Genomic DNA, 21,035 nt, shown 5'->3' with positions numbered 1-21,035 from the left:
CACATACAATATATTTAGAGGGAGATTATTTACATAATCAAAAAAATAGGATATTATTATTTTTATTTTTGAAGAATAATTATAATATTATAATATTGATACTATTAGAAATAAAGTATTAAATAAAAAAACCAGTTTTAACTTAATAAGAATATACATTGTATTTTTAACATTTGAATTTAATATTTGTTAGTTATTGATGTTTTGTAGTGAGGCGTTTTGATTTATCAAAGATAACATGTGATGTTTTTAACTTGAAACTGAAAAATATATAATAAAAATTTAAATCAATAGACATCTTAAATTTCATAAATTTTATCACTTGCAAGACAAATAAGAATTACTAGGAAATTTTATGGGTTTTTACATGACATCAGATACATTCTACATGATGAAATTATAAGTTCTACACCGTCCTGTCAAATTTTCTCTTAATTAAACTAGTTTCTATAAAAGGTTTTATTGTACATCCTGCAAACACAAAGATCTTTTGCCAAATTGGTAAAAATGGTTACTGCATAAATGTTTGAATCAGGGTTTTCCAAGAAACGTTTTAAATAATTTAAAAAAAAAAAAAAAAAAAAAAAAAACTTGAAATGAAATAAATTGATGCACTGTTACACGTAAAAATGAATGAATGTATATATATATATATATATATATATATATGTATATTTTACATCCAAAATTTAAATACAAATATAGTTTCATATATTTAAACGAAATTCTTTGGTTATAACCCTACTTGAAAATGCTATAAATTTGTATTGTTCTCAAGTTTGTGTCGGGTCATTATATATCATAATAAGACAATCACCCATTGTTTATTTTATATTCTTTTGTTTATTTTCTTTTTCTTTTTCTTTTTCCATTTGAAACGTGTAGTCACTTTTAACTGTAAACATAATTTGACAAAGATAATAGAACTTTAAATGATTACAAGCCTGTAAATCACCAATATAGACGAAATTAAAATGTCACAGTAATATATATATATATATATATATACAAAATGCATATCTATTTTAAATTGGTATGATATGATATTTATATTTTTAAAAATCTAAATAAATCAGTCGTTTTTGGTTCAACAGAAGATCATCACGTGTCATCTTCAGCATCATTTTAGAAATAATTATAATTAAAACAGTATAAAACAGTGTTTTATATTTATAATTTATTAACGGAATCAATGATTCTGGTAAGGGAAACTAGTATACCAACATACAAACACACACTTAGGCATACATTAAAGTGAACCAGAAAGTTTTAAAAACCTTTTTCCTATAATTTTTGCTTATAAACGAAAATTTGTGAATGGGTATGCATGCATTGCTATGGAAATATATTCAAAATAATGAAAAATTAAACTTAAAAGAAGAATTCGTTTATATGTATAGATTCATGTGTGTGTGGTTGGTTTGGAGTTCTGGCAGCGTTCACACCATCGAAAGCCTGGTGGGGCCGGTCCGCCCTTTCGGGAGTCACAGGGGAACCAGCCCGTGGGAACGGGGACAAACGCAAGGGAGACTTGATTAGGGTTTGGGGGCGACGCTTTTGCTTTCTGACTCCGCCGTTGCCACAACCTGTGCCTGCAAACCCTGCCTTGGTCCTCTCTCAACGCGGATCCTTGCTGCTCAAAGATTTGCTCACATGGTTTCGTTGGAGTTTCGATCTCGGATTTGGGCTTCGACTTGACTTGGGTCTCGATTTATTGCTGCCGTCCTCGCGCCTGCGTTGCGGGCCAGGGGTGTGGCCGTCTCGCGCACAGGTCACATCTCTGCTTCCTCGTGTTTTTTCGTTGCCTTTGTTTAACCCTCACTAATTGACGCCGTTGTCTACCGTGTATGTGTGTTTATGGTATCCCCGTCCACTTTGTACTGAAGTCTTTTAGCCCCGAAGGTTGGCATGCTGGGTACTTTTTCTACAACATTTCTAGCGTGAAGTAGTAGGTGTAGACTCTAGGATTGAGACGATAGCCTAAGCCTTGACGCGAGAGTTTCGCATTGGAATTTCTGCTTTTGCGCAGCTTTTCTCAACATGTGTAGGTTTTTTAAATACCCTCAAGCGTACGGTTGTTTCGTATGTTTGGGCGCGTGCACAGATGCACTTAGGTTTTTGTTTTTATAGTTTTCTTCTTTCACTGTTTCATTTGACTTTGAGGAACGAATTAGGGAGGCGCGGGCGGCAGTGCATACGCCTTGTGATCTCCTCATGTGGATGTTGATCGGCTTGTGAAGGTATGTTATGCTGATTGTGACTGCGGTCTTTGTACGGTTGTGCAGCTTTCTGGGTCATTGATTTATTTCAGGGTTATCTTCAGTTGTGGTGAAAACTATATCGTCACCGTGGCAAAGTAGGGTTCGCATACGGAACGGGTTACAGGAGGGAAGCCGTTTTGTTAGTGGCAGGGCGCTTCATAAAGATATGCCATCAACATGGGCAGAGTCGCCACCCGACACGGTGGCTACTGAAAATGGAAGTGCAGCAGGAGCCTCAGGTGGTCGGCCAGCCAGAGCGTCTTATGTGCCTCCTCACTTGCGAAACCGTCCTCAAGGTGCTCCTGTCGTAAACGGTGCTGGAGAAATCTCCGGCCCCGAACTAAAACGATCGTCTAGAGCTGGGCAAGGAGGGCGAGCGTGGGGTGATCCTAACGCAGTAGCGGCTGCTGCACCCAAAGCGGAAGCTGGGGGTCTAGGCAAGGCCGGGAATGGGTCCGGTTGGGGTGCAAGTCCGGCGGTGAATCATTCAGCCAGTTGGGGGAACTCAAATGGTTCAGGTCGGAGCTATGGAGGTGGCGGACGAGGCCAAAGGGGGGGATGGGAGAGAGAAGCTAATCCCTTCGCTAACGACGAACCAGTCTCGGAGGCAATCTTTGAGGCAGAGAATACTGGTATCAACTTCGATGCGTACGAGGACATTCCTGTAGAGACGAGTGGTAATAACATACCACCTCCGGTGAACACATTCGCCGAAATTGACCTGGGACCGGCGCTGAACGAAAACATCAGAAGATGCAAGTACACGAAGCCGACTCCCGTGCAAAAGTACGCTATACCGATTAGTTTGCATGGTCGTGATTTGATGGCATGTGCACAGACGGGGTCAGGGAAGACGGCTGCGTTTTGTTTTCCAATTATCGCAGGGATTATGAGGAACACTCCTCCAGGCCGTCCTCGGGGTGGAAGGAAGGCATTGCCGTTGGCTCTGATATTGTCGCCCACGAGGGAGCTGTCTTGCCAGGTGTGTAGTAGTCTTGAGAGGGATTTATGTGCTATTAGTTGCAATTATGGGTTCGCTGATCAATGGGATGAAGAAAATTGCTCAACCTTTTGTGATGTAAAGAGAATGTCAGCATGGAAACGATGGCAGAGTTGAAGCTCCTCCGTCGTAGAGTTTTTCTGACATGTTTGTTCATCATTGTCGTTTTACAGATCAGCGACGAAGCCAAGAAGTTTGCGTATCAGACCGGCATTAGAGTAGTGGTCGCTTATGGGGGGGCTCCCGTTCATAATCAGGTATATTTTGATTCCCTTAATGTTCTGAGTAAGCTGCTTAGTGTTTTCCTTTTACGGTTATGAGCCATTCGATCATTCTCATTTCGTTTTGTTTCTCTCTGATGTGTCGTAGTTAATAAGCCAAGTGTTGTTGATCTGTAAATCTCTGGAGCTGTATGTCATTCAAATGCCCTTGCATCTGTGTGTCTCGAGATAGATGTTTTTTCATCTAGGGAAGTAGTGGTCGGAATCGTTCTTCGTCAAATCATTAACAGTGTCGGTTTTCTGTTTTTGCAGCTTAGAGAGATGGAAAGAGGTGTAGACATCTTAGTTGCCACCCCTGGGCGTTTGAGTGATCTCTTGGAAAGGGCTAGAGTATCCCTGTCTATGGTGCGATACTTGGCGCTAGATGAGGCTGATCGAATGCTGGACATGGGTTTCGAACCCCAGATTCGTAGAATAGTTGAGCAGATGGATATGCCACCGGCTGGTGAACGCCAGACAATGCTGTTCAGTGCTACATTTCCTCGAGAAATACAGGTACTTACCATATTCTGTGAATGACCCAGAATGGATTGGTAGGTTCTCATAGGCGGTAAAGAGTACCGAGCTCTTTTCTTCGAATTGTTTTGAGTAATCATCAGTAATTGTGGAATAAACAGGAGTCCGAATTTCAATTTTAGAGGTAATCCTGTCCGTGTAGGCTTTTTGGACGGCCTCTTACATGTGAGAAGTGTAATGCATCGCAGTCTTTAGTTCTGAACCCAGTAAAATGCCGTAAGATGTTTTGGATCATGGAGAAGCTGGTGTGAATAAGCTGAGGATGAGAGTGATTGAATTTTTTTGAGAAAGCTTTTATGTCTGACGCCTGTTTTGGATTTTTCTGTTGTCCCAGAGACTAGCATCGGATTTCTTGTCGAACTACATTTTCCTTGCTGTGGGCAGGGTAGGATCCAGTACGGATCTAATCGTGCAACGGGTAGAGTATGTGCAAGATGTGGACAAGCGTAGCATGCTGATGGACCTTATTCATGCTCAAAGCGCCTTGGCTCCGCCTGGGCAGCAAACTTTGACGTTAGTCTTTGTGGAGACTAAGAAAGGAGCAGATGCTTTAGAGGACTGGCTGTGCCGCCTCGGATTCCCAGCTACCACAATCCACGGTGATCGTAGCCAGCAGGTGTGTTTGTGAACTATTCGCCTACTCATTGCCTTAGCCTGCCTTGCCTTGTGAGATGGTGCTATTTTAGAGAGATTCGAAACGTGATTCGAGTTATCTCGATTCCAGTAATCATCTCCAAAACTTTTGGGCTTATCAATGTTCTTGGTGGAGTTATGCAGGCAGTCTTGTCTTACATTTCTGGAATCGTCTTTTCAATATTGTTTTGAATGCAGGAGCGAGAACATGCCTTGAGATCTTTTAGGACGGGAGTGACGCCCATTCTCGTTGCTACGGATGTTGCCGCCCGGGGTCTTGATATTCCACATGTTGCCCATGTCGTGAATTTCGACCTCCCTAGTGATATTGATGATTACGTGCATCGCATTGGTCGTACTGGGCGTGCGGGAAAGAGTGGTGTGGCAACTGCTTTCTTCAACGAGAAAGACCAGGCGTTAGCGCGACCGCTGACAGAGCTGATGACAGAATCTAACCAGGAGGTGCCTGGATGGTTGACTAACTACGCTACGAGAGCTAGTTATGGAGGTGGTGGTAGGAACAGACGGTCGGGAGGAGGATCGAGATTTGGTGGCCGTGATTTCCGTAGGGAAGGCGGCAGAGGAGGTGGAGGGGGCCACCACCACGGGGGATATGGTGGTGGCGGTGGTGGTTATGGAGGTGGAGGATATGGAGGTGGTAGTAGTGCATGGGATTAGACTAGTTCACTGGCGATGAGCTTTAGATGTTATGTGGTACAATTTTGGTAGCTTCAGGCACATCCTGCTTTCCTTCAAGGATGTGCGCAGTTTTGCTCACAGTTTCTTTCACGGTTCTTTAGACAAGATGAGTGCCCTTTTGTTGTTCTATGCGCTTGTAGGTTGACTGGTCGGCTCTGACTTGGCCGGGTGTATATTAGCGCTCAGTATATGAGATAGAGCTGAAGAGTCATGGATAGCCGGGGCCTACGTTTGTCATGGGGTCTATCCCACAATTGTCTGCAAAATGTAGAAGAAGCTACATATGCAAAAGTACACTGGTATCAAAAATTGTTCAGATTGCAGTAAATCATCTTGTCTAGCTCAACTGGGCTAACCTGGACTATAATAGTACCTGGACAAGGATCTTTCGTCGACCAGTAAATCAGTCCTACTGTTTGATGTGATGGTAGAGTAGTTTACAAAGAGTAGTTGCCCTAAACTCTAAACCTCGACGATGTTTGGAAGATTCCTTCCAAGGTGAGTTGTGAAGTGATTTGGGACACACTTCAATTTATGCTATTTTCTCTATGACATTCCCACAATGCTAGATACGTAACTTTTAAAATATTTTCGATGGTTCATTCAACACTGTTTTGGACTGTTGGTGATTTGGTTCGGGTGATTTAGTAGGGTGTCCAACCAACTTCTATGCTCCATCCACTAATATCTAGGTTTGTGTTCGTCTACCGCATGCCTGAGTTCAAACACGGAACGCAATAGGAAAGTTTCGTTTAAGTGTTGATTCTGAAAATGACTTAGTAATTTTAATTTACTGTACGGACATTCGTACGTGATTAGCGTTGTATTTAGTGTAATGATTTGAAAAAACAGCCTATTGTAAAATTGTGCTGTACATCTACCGTTTTTTCTTCTCTTTCATTTTGGGTCTTTGTTACGAATTTAAATAGAGGGTAATTCTATTTGGTTAGTATGAATTTAACCTCTTGAATCATATATTCGTATCTGGAAAAAGAAATATGTGGTTTGAAATAGAAATTATTATTCAAGAGAGTATCAAAGATGGGTCATATTTCATACATGTATGTTTTAGTGGTAATCAAACATGCTAACGTGGATGAAATTGCTAATCACTCAGTTCAGATCCTCAATCGCAAGTATCCAATTATTATGGGCACAACTTATTCCACCTTGCTTTGCTCATTGTCAAGCTTGTCAGTTCAAATACTCTACCACTGAAGCATCGAAACTTAGAAAATGCACAAGATATTCATTCACATGAGGGAGATGCATATACTCACGCTTTCCAGATTTGAGGCTCAGATAGAACAGTCGAAGTTTCATGGACAAGAAGGAATCCTAAGAATTATGGTTTAACACTTTAAATTGTGTAGAAAAAGACTGCTAAGAATATAATGGAGTGTCCGAAGCAGGCATAGCTGGGATTACGAGAATCCGGATTCCCTGTGGAGTCATTCTTCACGCTGCTGACTAAACAAGGAATAATTCCATCATGATCCAGTCTAGTATGGCACATCCTTTCCCAGCAACTCAGTTCCGTTGAGATGAGGTAAGTGAAGGTTGATGGCAACTAGGAACGAGCGTTCAAACAGACATTATTGCCGAGATCCACTTGAATCTATACTCTACCTGCTACAAGATGTCTTGGATGTTACAAGTTGCAGGTCTTGCACGAATTCCGAAAGGCGCCGGCAAAAAGATGAAACACAACCCATCTTTGTGTGATGACAGCGGTTGTGAAGATAGGGGACTGATTCCAACGTCTCGACAAAGATAGCTCAATGAAGATTTTGGTAGACTTTCGCGCTGTAACTTCAGGTATTGGCACATTTGCTGCATCTGTAATCACGGTTATGTGCACACTTCTGAAACATTGCAATAATCTCATTACACACTTAGGAAAGATCTTAGATCCACATTGCCCCCAACGATCAGGTCATCGATAATGCAGCCACAATCTGGAGGTCAATTTTGGAAAGTGTTGTACTATGTTCAGCAGCGACCATGGGGGAAATAGGGGTAACACTAATTAACCCTCATCTCACTTCTATGCTTTATGAATCGTTGAGTGGAAGATTTGAAAAACTCCGGCCTCTTTGTTGGTCATGGATTTCTAGCAAAAGGACTTAGTCCTAAATTTGAACGGATAGAAGCGTGAGGCCAACATTTCAGGGAAGCAAGCTCTACATCGCCTAGGTTGTTAGACAATGGGGCCCTTGCTGAGTGGTGGTGCAGCAACGTATCAACATCTGTTGCACTCTGACTTCATTGGCGCCCTGCAACGGATGTGAAAGAGCTATTTCACTTAGGCTGAAAGCAATGCTCGTGGCTTCAGTTGCTTTCGATGCTGAGGATATTTATAAGGAGATTTTTTTAAAGTCCTGAGTAGTGTACATTTTGTGTAGATATTTTTGGGACCGAAACACTTCACACCTTTATTCGCATATCTTCTCCCTTACGATTATGACCCAAGTGTGAAAATAGGATCTGCAATGACCAGTAAATCTAGGGGAAGCTACTGCGGCCTACACGTGTAAGAAAATCTGTTCCTATTTTCTTTTGCGTACGGCTTGTTCCTAATCTCCACATGATTTGGTGATGCCGTTATGGAATACCTGACCTCGGTGGGACAGTGTCTGTGACATTATGAGAGCGCAAAAATGGACCACAAAAGTCGGCTGTTTGGTGTCAGAGGTGCATATAAAATGAATTCAAAACCTCTGAGTTTGTCAGACTGTGCTTAGCAAAAGTACTGTGACTAATTGCAGCCAACTTGCCTCGGCACGGAATGGAAGTTTTGTTTCATACACATTCTTTTATTTTTACTCAAAAGGAGGTGTACCCGATGCTTTGGATTAATATGGTTAAAAAGTGGCACAATGCTCCTTTGATGTGCACTGAACGGGAGTTCGAACTAAAATTGATTAATTTTGGGGGAGGTACGTTAAGTTTTGAGTAGTTTTACCGGGTAGATGAGAAAAACACCTCCCCGAGTTTTGCGAACAGTTGTTTCTGAACAAACACCTTTTCCGAATTTCAATCAAGTCCTCTAAAATCAGTTCAAAACAGATTCTGTGGAGTTTGTTGCATTGCTGGACTATTTTTACAAGGTACGAGATCAGGGGTACTTTCCGGATGGAAGGAAAATCAATTCCAAACAATGTGATACCCTTTAATTATTCGTGATTCCTTGCAGATTTTCTCAGATTCTGCCGTGCCGAAGCTGTTGCAGAGCGAGCTGATATGTGACGGTCGAGATCACTTCGCAACTGCATTCGTTGTAACGGTTAACGCATTCTTGTCTACGGCTCCTGCAAACCCTCTGACCCTGCGTTGCACTATCACCATCCTTCCTGACCTGGCCTATCACAAAATTACTTATTTCTTTGTTTTACACAAATATTATATTTCAGTTGGATCAATGCGGCTGTCGATCTCAACCCATTCGAATAGGACTCAAAAAAGCCAACTCGCAAGAATCAGCCGGACATGAAAGGCTGTAAATTTTTATACCATTTTCATTGCATATGGTTGTCTACAAATCTATGTATAAAGTGCCCGGTCTGAATTCAACAAGTGCCGATGTACGTGGAATTGACAGCACCAGTTGTAGAGATATAAATTTACCAAGCAAGAAAGCATGACTGTACTCTTGTCAAAACAATCTCCCTTGTGGATCGAGGACTACCGGAGCTATCCACTGAATAGTCCTCAACGTCATGTCAAGAGTTATGGCCATTATGAAGGACGCCTGCCCATGGCTTTCATGTGATGATTGTGCTAACGCTCGGACTGGTTCATCGCCCAGTCCTGATAGTTACTTGCCTCAGGAGGCGCTTCAAATCCTTCCCACGACTTGTGTTCCTCTTCAAAGTGAATAAATTGAAAAAGTAATAATAATAAAAACTACATGTTTTTTTTTTTTTTTTTTTTTTTTTTTTTAAAACTCCGTATTCGGTCCTGGAGTTTCAGGAGATCCCCCCGAACCCGAAGCGCTTCTACCACGGCAGTCGAAACTGTGAAGTTTTGGTTCATTTATTTTTTCCAACCAGCAATTACGAATGCTCCCAACAGAACACAAACAAGGAGTCTCTACGAGACCCAAGGTCCAACTTCCGACTACTTCCCATAAATTCAGAAATCGTAAGTACCATCAACCACTGCAAAAACTTAGGTCTTCGAGACCATGATGTCGGCAGCTCTGGTCCGCATCAGCAATCGATACTACTCCGTAAAAGCAAGTAACAAACGGTTCTTTGTTCCGACACTTGATCAAGACCTGGATCAGTCTACGAACACCAACCGTTTCTCAATTCCCCAGGCTTAACCAGGGCGAGAGTTGTCTCGCTTACTGACTGGATTGCAAGGCCTTACAGTTCATGTAAAGGAGTGCGAAGCTATAAAGCCGGTGCCAGTTCCGATTCGAGAGAATCAGAAAGGATAAGGCTCGGAAATATCTAGACACAAGCGGATGGCTCAGAAGTGAGACTTCCACAGATTTTTCGATCTGGTAGCTGGCATCTCGGAGCAGCCCTCGTGGCCAATAAACCGGCGCGGAGCTTGTGGCTATTATCTGCTCCGAGAGTACGCTCCCACGATCCCCGGCGTGTCTGGCTGCCTCACATTCGCCATCTCCGTGTTGCCGCCTGCAGATCAAGGAATATATATACATATATATATATATATATATAAATATCTTTATACACAAAAGAATAACTTCCTTTCTTTTATTGTGCCTAGCTTTGATGCTGGCTTAAACTGTGTGTGGAGCCAGTGTCTACATACTCGCAACAACCATCACTGTTGAGCTCGCCACCGCCGCTCTGGGTCACAGCGACGCCGTTGCGTTCACTCCCGCTACCGTTAACGCGCGGCCGCGTCACATAATACCCACCCTGTCAAAGGAAAGTGAGTGAACAGAGCCGGGCAGATATTGAAGTGAGCCTTGTTTGTAAAGTTTGTTAAGAGTGTATACGAGATTATGAATTTTTTTTGGTGAGATTATTGGAATGATTGCATTATTGGTAATGAGATATTGTTACACTTTTGTTGAAAATAATGAAATACTCAATTGTCAAGGATATGAATATCAAAGGAAGAAAATTCAATACATTTTTGTGTCACTTGAAAGGATTTTAAAGTTACTCAAAGATGGTAATATATGGAATTAGAATGGCTATCAGTAAAGACAAGAAGACTAATTTTTTTTGAAATAAGACTAAATACTAAATAGGTATTGACAAGAGTGAAGAATTCTTCACTATTGCATCCAAATATACTACTAAGAGCTAGATTGCAATATTTTATAGGACCTCCACCACATGTTGACTTTGCACCATACATAATTTAACTTGAAAGACAATTTTTCTAAGTATGTGTAATATAATTAGCTTGTTTCACAAGCTACCAATACATGTCCTACGTAGTTAACTTATTGACTAACTTTCTAACCTATCAATCAACTACAAACACATATAAAGTCAAAACTTCGTCTATGAAGCTATTAGGAAGCATTGTTATAATATGTGTCTTCTTGCTTAAAAATACACTGGGTGCATAGCTATGGAAGCTAAGAAGAAAAATAAGAATAATCCTATCAAATCTAATAGAACTTTAAATAAACATAAGAAGATCTTAATAAACGTGATTAAACTTTAACCAATCCAAAATAAATTTAAAAGAAGTTATAAAAGAAATACAAATAATCCTAAAAAAATATTAAAAATAAAAACCTTAATATAACCTCAATTGAAATCTTAATTGAATCATAGCCAAATCCTAGGTCAATTCTTAATTAAAATCATAATTTAATCATAATCAAATCCTAAGTCAAATCATAATAAAATCCTAAATCCTAAAAAAATCCTACACAAGTTCTAATCAAAACCAAATTAAAGACCAAATCCAAAACCAAATCTAAAACCAAATCTAAATCAAATCCTAGATCTTAAATAAATTCATATCAAATCCTATAGCAAAATAGAACCTTAATAACTAATAATTAAACCATTGGTATTAACTACAATATTTTCTACTTTTTAATATTTTAATTTAAAAAAGCATAAGAAAGATGAAATCAATTGCACATACCAATTGAAAGAAATGTAAGATAATCTAATTAGGTGTTAAAAGGCCTCCTACTCCAACCTCAATGTTGAACTTCTAGTGCCAATATTTCCTTCTTAAACCATTGAATTGCTCTCAAATATCATCCAAACATTGAAAATTGAATCTAATATCTATACAAAAAATTTTATTTTAATCCAATTGATAAATTGCTGAAGATCTTAGAAATACTCATTGACCTTCAAACTCCAATTTTTGAGACCTTGATCCACAAAAACCTTCACACACCTTGATCTAATTTTTTGATTGATCTCAAAATTTGCACACATATTTATAACTAGCACACCAACATACTATTCAAAATTCACTTATACACACTACAAAACTCAAGAAATCTTCAAATTTGTAAACATATTTTTATCTCTCAAAATCTAAACCAACTAAAAACATCACTAATTTTGAAAATCCTTCGAAATCTCAATATTAAATTAAATGATATGAAACTAATACTTAAAAATATTTCTTTAAGTCTGCCCTCAAATTCCACTCTCTAATCTATAAAAGAACTCCAAAGTCACCATAAGTATGTTGTTTTGTGCCTCAAGGTCTGATTTCGACCCAAGTTGATAACTAGTCCTCTCTAAGTATCAATTCTTTGTTTCTTGAGGTAAATTTTGCTAAAATCTACTCTTAATTTCTTCCTACACATGCCTATGTCATTTAATTTTCTAATCTATTTTATTTTTCCTTATTTATGGTTCTACAAAGTAAGTAGAAACCTATTTTACAAAAAGGCAGTATTAACACTCTTTAGTTTTATTATCATTTTGACTATTATCTATATTTTAAAGATAATTTGCTATAATATTTTAAAAATAAGATCTTCTATAATATAATATTTTCTTCTCTCTTTCTTTCACTAGCTATATTACATCATGACACCCACCACTCTTGAATCTGTACATCTTTTGGCATATGCCAATTTTTCTTCATTGATATAAAATTTTCTTCATCTAGGTCAAATTTTTGATCTTTGATTTGCTCATCTATTTCCATCTAAATATCTTATAATCAATTTTTTCTTAATTTAAATAAATGTCTTCACTCCTTTATTTAAATATCTTAATTTTCTTTCTTATTATAGGTATCTTTAATTTTGTATTGTTAAGTTCTTATAACAAATATGTTCTATTGTCATATATTTGTTTGACAATATAAGACCTAAACCATCTCTTTGCAAACTTCTTTGTTGTGTTATATTAATTATTTAAGCTACTATCATAAACTAACATCTAATTGCCATCTTCAATTGCCTTGGATTATAATCGATGTTTTTTATTAAATCTTTCTTTATTATTTTTTCTTGCTTCTTTCAACCTCTTTATTGCCACTTCAATATTTCTAGGTCTTTTTTTTAATTGTTGAATCCATAATGCTAAAAGTTCTTCTCTATGGAGATTATTCTTCCAAGGCAATACATCCCATATAGACACTATCTCTTCTATTGGCATTATTGGTTTTTTTTCCATATACTAATTCAGAAGGCATATAACTTGTTACTAAACTATGAGTTGTGCAATCAGCCCATAATGCAAATAGTAGTAGTCTAGGCCATTTATATGCTTTTCCATTCATGCTTTTATTAATGTCTTAAAAATAAGTGAATGACCATGTTTATTTCTATTATTATCTTTTGGATTATATGTTATTAAAAAAAATTTAATTCATATTCTATTAAAATATTCTCATGCTTGTTTTGCATCCAATTCACTACTATCATTTGTAATTTTTCTAATGCACCATAGTAAAAAATAACATCTTCTAATAAAAATCAACACACATCTTTAATGTTCTTTGTTCTTAATATTCATTCTTTAATCATATTTGATGAATCTTTTCATGTTAGTACTAAATATTTCATTTGTTTAAGTTCCATAGGCATTGCTACTAAATCTATTACATACTCATAATGTAAAATTAAATGATGTGTTGAATATAATTCATCTCAATGCCAAATGTTTGCATATAGTTGGTAAATTTTACAAGTTCCTACAAAATGTACATGCCCTTCTACTAATATTTTTCTTTCAACTAAGTAAATGTTGTCCAAATACCTCAATGCCCTACTCGTAAACTTTCATAAAATTCCTTAATAATCTTTTGTTGAACTTCTAAATCATATATAATCCATTGTCGTGTATCTTCTCTCATTTTTTAATGCTTCTAAAAATATCCATTATGTAAAAAATATTTATAGGTTTTGTTATAAATTTTCATAAATTTTTTATTTGTCTAATGTTATTGTGACTTTAATGTGCTTAAAGAGTTTTCAAAATCTTTTTACTTTCTTTTATATAAATCTCTTAGAAATATTATTAATGGTTTATTAATATATATATATATATATATATATAAATATTTAATAATATATTAATATAAAAGTTTTCACATTTACCATCTTTGAAATCAATCATATCTTTTTTGTCGTAATATCTACCTTTGATTACATATGTGCAATTGAATTTTGTTTCTTTGCAATGTAATTAGATTTTGAATTCATAGATGTAATAAATACTATCCACCTTAACCTAGCAATATCAAGAGTTGAAAAATTTGTAATCATATCTTATTAAGATAAAAATTTTATTTCTATAATTATTCATGCATCAATCAAGTACTCTTTTTTATTTTTCATAGCTATTATTACGTCCTTTAATTATCTTTTAATTTATGCATATATCTTCTAACTTGCATTTGAAACTTTTGTTTTATATTTTACTATATATCTATTTCCTTATTTATCATCTTACCTAGTTGCCCAACCTATTCCAATTGAATTTGCATCAACTATTAATATCACTAGCCTTCAACATTCATAATTTACTTTCTTCAAAATTAGAGGTGAAAAAAGAAGTTCTTTTAATTTTTGTATAGTTTTTTTTATTCTACTTTTTATTGAAATTTTTGATTCTTTCTGAATAACATATACAATAGATCTAGTACATGTGCAATATGAGATATCCATATATGATAAAAAATACATACTCCTAAAAATTATTTGACTTCTATCCTATTTATACATTCTTTCATTGTTTTAATAATATCAACATTTTTCACACTTGACTTACCTCTATATAATCTACACATGTGTTCTACCACCAAAACTTCTTTTATTCTAAACATTGATTTTGCTCCTGATATGATTAAATGAACTTCTTATCTTGTCAAAACCTTCTCACAATCATCAATATGATTGGTTACAAATTTTTTATATCTCTTTAAATTCAAAGTATCATCTTTTTTTTCTTTACATCCTTTAAATAGTACATTATTTAAGAATAGCAATGTTATATTTGAAATAAATTTTCTTAATATCTTATGTATTCCATTCATTATATGTGCCATAAAAGTTTTAGCCTCTTGTGGTAAGGTACACATTTTGATCAATTCTAATGGTATTTTCATAGTTATTAAATCTCTACTTTACATTGCTAATTGAAATTGATCATATTTTGAATGAAAATCCATCATAAAATAAATTTCTCTCTTTGCAAACTCCTTTGCAAATTTATCTACAATTGGACTTGAATCCATATTTCTAATAGTTAATTTATTAATCAATTGCATATCTTTTATAAACCTCAATGTTTCATTTTTCTTAGATTTTATAAACCACCAATTAGAATATGGTGCAATAGATGGTTTTAAAATTTTTGTCTTAATCTTTTCATTGAATAATTCAACTAGCTTTGGCAAATGGGCCTTTAGAATTGGAATTGGCTTTAAATTCCATGATTTATGTGGAATTTTGAAAATTTTCATAGGTGCTATAATACTTAGATTAACATATCCTATTTCATGTGATTCAAATGCAAATGCCTTATCATGTCATGAAAGTATTTCTTTGAAATCTCTTTCTTCATCACTTGTCAAAAATTTCTCACATTCAACTTTCAAATCATCTAATGTCAATTCATTCTTACATTCATAACTTATGTTTTTTAGATTTTTTAAATTAGGTTGTATAAAAGCTTTCTCAACTCTTTCTTCAAAATCTGATGGTAGTAGCAATGCCACTGATTTAACTTTCTTTGCAAAGGTCTTATATTTTGTATTAACTTTTATTTCATAATTATCTCCCTATTCTTTCATCTCATTATACAATTGCTTAGAATGCATATTTATTATCTTATCACTTCTTTCAAAATTCAAATCCAATGATATTTATAAAATATCCATAATCTCACCAAAGCAAGAATCTTCAAATATCCTAGATATGTATTCATCTTCATCAATCACTCTATATTTTTTTAATGCATGTTCCATATTTTTGATTTTTTTTTTTTTTTTTATTCTTCCAAATTTATTTATATTTTTGATTGAAATATATCTATCTTGTAATAATTCTATAATGGTTTCTTTTCTTCTACTAGGTGGAAAGCCATCATTCTTTCTATCATTGCAATCTCCTTTTACAATAGCCTCTAGTAAAAATCCTTTAAATTGTTAAGATCTTCAAATTCTTTTTAAATCCTTGGCAAAAGTTTCTTCCTCAAACTAACTTGATTTCTTTCATGATTTGCACAAACTATCAAAAATTGTACCACTTTCTTTTGATCTTGATATTATATCCTTGCATAGGCCAAATCATCATGTATTACCTCTGTTTCCATTTGCATGGCAATAATATATGATTGTCCCAATATAATAGGATATATAGAGTTGTCTTGCATGAAGAAATTATCACTTTGATATTAAAATATGCCTATACAAATCTTCCTTTGAATTATTTGCTATTCTTATCATCTACCTATGTTCAATATCAATAGGCCATTTTTTCCTTTCATACAATTCTTTTGATATCAAATTAATTTCAAAACCACGATCAATAAATACTATAATTGGTTCTTTTATATCTTCCAATTTTATCAAAGTTTCTATAGAAGTCCTTACCTAATGACTTTGAGAATAATGACTAGAAGCTTAAATCACATCTTCTTTTTGTATAAATCTTACTTGCAAGTCATTTCCAAAAATTTGCATTTCATCCTCTTTATCTTGATTATTATCCATTATTTTTGTTCTTTGTACATTTGATGTCATGTATCTCCTATAGATTGTCATTTTTTCTTTATTATATCAATAATAACTACATGAAATTCATGCTTTGTAATTCTTAATAATTTATCAATTATGAATTCAACTTTTTTATTAAAAATCCGCTCTTTTAATATCATTTTTAAATTTGTAGCAGCTTTAATATCTGATTGTGATATATAAGTAAGAGCCTTTGCTTTTTCTTTCACAATTTTCCTTTCTTTTGTAGAAATAATCTCTGCTCTCTTTTCATGCATAGGATTTTTTAATTGTTGTGCTTTTTTTCTTCTTGTAGTTTTTATTTATGGCCCTTCATGTCAAGGATAAGAACATGATAAAGATAAATAAATACGTGAAGATTGCTCTCAAAGAAAGATAACAAAATAGAAATAACTCAATATGTATATTAAGAAAGAAACAGGGATGGCTATTGCCAAAAGTCAAGAAAACCATAGACCCTTGAAACTAGATTGAAAGCAAGAAAGGAGTTGATAAGAGTGAAGAAGGCTTCATTCTTGTCTCTATATATACTATCTAACTAAGGACTACATGGCAACGTTCTATAGGACCTCCAATATGTGTTGACTTTGTAGGATACATGCCTTGACTTACAAAGCAAGTTTTTTTACGTATGGGCCACATTATTAGCTTCGTCTTTAAGCTAACAACATGTGTGGCACATGGCCAACTTGTTGACCACATTTCTAATCCAAAAACTCAATTAAAGACACCTATAAAGTCAAAGCAGCATCTATAAAGCTTCTAGGAAGCTTCCATATCAAATATTATAGAATTAACTTACTTTTATCTACTTTTACTTACTTCTATCTATTTATATATGTAATTATTAGCTTACATAAGTATGTCTGTGACATTATCCCTCTCTTCTTTTAGGGACGAGTTCCACGAGGAGCGGTCATCATATGTTGAGAAAATCTATGATGCGACGAATTATATTTGTCACATACTCTGATCTTTGTTGTCTTCAAAGATGATTGATAGGGCCTCTCAACCATCAGTAGTGTCCCATACCACGACGAGAAGACCACCCAGTTATTTGATCATTGTTGAGGCCTTCATAACTTCTTTCGAATAAAGTATTTGAAACACTGTTAAGAATTATTCCTACCTCTAGTAAAATCACCAAACATCACGAGTCCCTTTCAAGGTCGTGGTACCAAACGCATTGTATTTTGCCATCTATTCGAAGAAGAACTTGTCGTTCTTGAAGATCTTCATCTCAATTGCGTCATCTTGAAGATTGAGACAATCGTATTGTCTCATCCAATAGGTCAACAAATTAATGCTCTTGAGTCAAATCCACTGATTGTTGGTTCTCCATCTCCTGAGCATCACAACTACAAAGAAGCTAGAAACAAGGATTGAAAGTAGAATGATATCTTGCATAGATCTTTCCTCCAGTAGAAACAAGTGTGGCATAAATGATAGAAGATGATCCTTCTTTTGTAGCATGCAAGAAAGCACTTGTACCTATAAATATAGGTTTAATTATACTAGAATTATGACTTTCTACTTGATTAACCTCACTCTTAGTTATACTTTCAGAAAAGTCAAGACAACGAGAAGTCCAATTTATTTTAGGGTTATATTTTTCTAGCCATGATAAACCTAAAATGACTAGATTAGAAGGAGATCTAATGATATTAAATATTACAAAGCTACTATGACCATTAGTTGCTATTTCTATTTGAAGGGTTTCATGAGTAACATCTCCTGAAGATAACGGACGACCGTCTATGACTTCTGCATGAATAGGTTTAGTTTTCTTTACTAAAAATATGCTATATCTTTTAGTAAAATTTTCATCTAAGAAATATGGTGAAGCTCTTGAATCTAGCAAGGTAGAGGCTTTGAGATGTTTGGGTCCTAGAATAACATTTATCGTAAAACATGGAGAGGGTTTGAGGAGAGGATAGGACCTTCACTAGGTGTTACACAAGGTTCCAGCCGCACCGTCCCTATTCTAGCTAGACAAATTTATTTTCTGACATTTTATCTCTTTTGATCACCGTACTCCTCATTTTATGGATGTGTCACTTTTTTGGGCAATATTGAGCAGTGTGCTTAGGTTCTCCATAATATAAGCACAATCCTTCTTGACAACAATGAATCTTTTCATGCTCAATAAGATGTTTGAAATGTATTGTGTCACTTTGTATATCCTCTACTTCTGAATGTATGTGTTGAAGCGATATTGGTATTGCTATTAAATTATAGTTACGTTGAAGTCCACTTATATGATTCTTAGATCAGAATTCAAAGAGGCGATTGTTGCACTTCATAGCAAAGGCAATTGCTTGACTCAATGTTTGACGATCAGATAAGTTGAGCATTAATTTTTTTACATCATATTGTAATCCATAGAGAAATTGGCTAATAAGCGCAGCATCATTCCACTTGATATCAATTGCAAGTTGTTAAAATTGTGAAGCATACAACGTTACCGATCAATTGCCTTGTCATAAAATACGGATCTTATTGGTTGCAACATGAATTGCATAATGTTTTCCATACATGGATCGAAACTCTGCCAAAAAAGCCTCTAGATTATCCAATATTGGATCTCGTCATTCAAGTAAAGATGAAAACCATGATAATGTTGAACCTGAAAGAAGCATACTAATGAATCTAACTTGCGATCTTAGAATTGGATAGCTTTAAAGTTGAAGTTCAATCACAAGTTGTACTTAATTGATAAATCCTCGAAACTTTGATCTGGTGCCATCAAACTTCTCAAGTAGGGCAATTCTTGGCTCTATAACAATGGAAGGGACATGATTTGGTGCAGATGTTGAAGCAGCTCCAATCATTTCTATATCTTCACTTCCTGCCAATCTTATTACTCTTTGTGGTGGTAAATTGATTTCATATTTTTATATGATTTGATGATTGACTCTTATCTTTAAGTTTTATAAATTGTATTTGTAAATAATTTATTTTTTATATGATTTCATCAATGTCTATTTCTTCTTTCTTTGCTATAACTATTGAAGGTTGAATTATAAATATAGAATGGATAGTAGACATTTTATCCTTTGATACTTGCAATGGTCTTTGACTACCCACCTTATCTTTTCTTCTTTCTCTTTTTGAAAGCAATCCTACTATCTCTTCTACTTCCTTCCAATTTTTTGTTAATCTTTTATTATTATTTTCTTTTATCTTTTTTTTTTTTTTTTTTTTTTTTTTTTTAATCTTTAAGCAAGATTTTTAACTTCTCTTATAACTTTCTATTAGCCGCTTGAAGAAAAACTCTACTTTACTTGGATCCAATAATTTCACCTTTTTTGATAAATAAAAATATTTCTTTTCAAATTTCTTTAATGATTTTGTTACTAAAAGATCTTTCTTAGGCCTTTCAATTCATTCAAAAAATAACTTCTTTGTAATTCAATCACTATCTTTAGAGAAACACTCATCTTTCAATGCTTGAGAAAATTTCTCTCATGAACCTCTAAAACATCTTATAATAGACTTTACATGATTTCTTATCTTTGATATAGTAGTGAATTCAAATAATTGAACCATCTCTTTCTATAAACCTGCTTCAATTTCATTTCCTTTATATAACACTTTAAATATTTTGTAATATCATTTTTTTTGAATTGATCAATTTTTTCCACAACCACTTGTAATGCTTTGTTTTTCATATCTTCTTTGAGATCTTTAACCTATTGCTATTACATGAATAGGATAAAAGCCTCAAATATGCTTGCGGAGTTGGGTTCAAAATATATATCTTGTCTCCCATTTGTAGTTCCACTTCTGATTCCACTTAAAGTACCATCAAAAGCCTTTCCTTCCATTTTCTTGCATTTCTTCTCTAAAATTCAAATAAACAAAAAATAATTTTAAATACCTTTTATTTGAAGCTTTTTACATCAGATTTACCAAATATGTTGTATTACGTGTGCTTTTTCTAATGAATGCACTAAGTCCCTGATTATAGAAGGTAAGTAGAAATACAAGAATAATCCTACGAAATCTATTATAATATTAAATAAACTTAAATTAGACCTTAATAATCTTAATCAAACTTTGATTATTTTAAAATATATTTAAAAGAAGTTATAAAAAATATAAAGAATCCTAAAAAATATTAAAAATCAAAATATTAATATAATTTTAATTGAATCTTAATTGAATCTTAAACAAAACTTAAGAATAATCCTAGTCAAATCTTAATTGAAACCTTAATTGAACCTTAACCAAATCTTAGATCAAATCCTAATGAAATTCTAATAAAATCCTAAATCCTACACAAATCTTAGACTAGTTTTAAACTAAATCTTTAGCAAATCCGAGACCAAATCCAAAATCAAATCCTAATCAAGATCTAAAACAAATTATTATCAAATCATATAACAATATGAAATCTCAACAACTAGTAATCAAACCATTGATATTAACACAAAATTAGCAAAGTATTTGATATCTTAGTTAAAAATAAGCACAAGAAAT

At 34.7% G+C, this 21,035-nt stretch overlaps 1 protein-coding gene across 2 annotated transcripts; it reads left to right on the top strand.

Annotated features, from left to right (window-relative positions):
- The first annotated feature begins 1,528 nt into the window (after nucleotides 1-1,528).
- On the top strand, nucleotides 1,529-5,718 carry LOC112286305 (DEAD-box ATP-dependent RNA helicase 37). Of its 2 annotated transcripts, none has more exons than XM_024528058.3 (6): nucleotides 1,529-1,771; nucleotides 2,286-3,243; nucleotides 3,435-3,518; nucleotides 3,795-4,037; nucleotides 4,393-4,674; nucleotides 4,890-5,718. In XM_024528058.3, the coding sequence occupies exons 2-6, from the start codon at nucleotides 2,428-2,430 to the stop codon at nucleotides 5,367-5,369; spliced, it is 1,905 nt and encodes a 634-aa protein (XP_024383826.1). In that variant the 5' UTR covers nucleotides 1,529-1,771; nucleotides 2,286-2,427; the 3' UTR covers nucleotides 5,370-5,718. The 2 variants fall into 2 exon arrangements, with proteins under 2 accessions (XP_024383826.1, XP_090111629.1); XM_090255503.1 differs by having other exon boundaries at nucleotides 1,633-1,771; nucleotides 2,175-3,243.
- Nucleotides 5,719-21,035: the final 15,317 nt, after the last annotated feature.

The sequence above is a fragment of the Physcomitrium patens genome, chromosome 1 (assembly GCF_059467195.1).
Source record: "Physcomitrium patens ecotype Gransden chromosome 1, ASM5946719v1, whole genome shotgun sequence".
Lineage (NCBI taxonomy): Eukaryota > Viridiplantae > Streptophyta > Bryopsida > Funariales > Funariaceae > Physcomitrium > Physcomitrium patens.
This window is presented reverse-complemented; position numbering and strand designations above follow the sequence as displayed.

Excerpts from the sequence above, each read along its gene's own strand:
- LOC112286305 (XM_024528058.3), top strand. The coding sequence starts at position 2,428 with ATGCCATCAACATGGGCAGAGTCGCCACCCGACACGGTGGCTACTGAA. Across the intron at positions 4,038-4,392 it reads CATTTCCTCGAGAAATACAG|AGACTAGCATCGGATTTCTT; the intron begins GTACTTACCATA and ends CTGTTGTCCCAG. Across the intron at positions 4,675-4,889 it reads ACGGTGATCGTAGCCAGCAG|GAGCGAGAACATGCCTTGAG; the intron begins GTGTGTTTGTGA and ends TTTTGAATGCAG.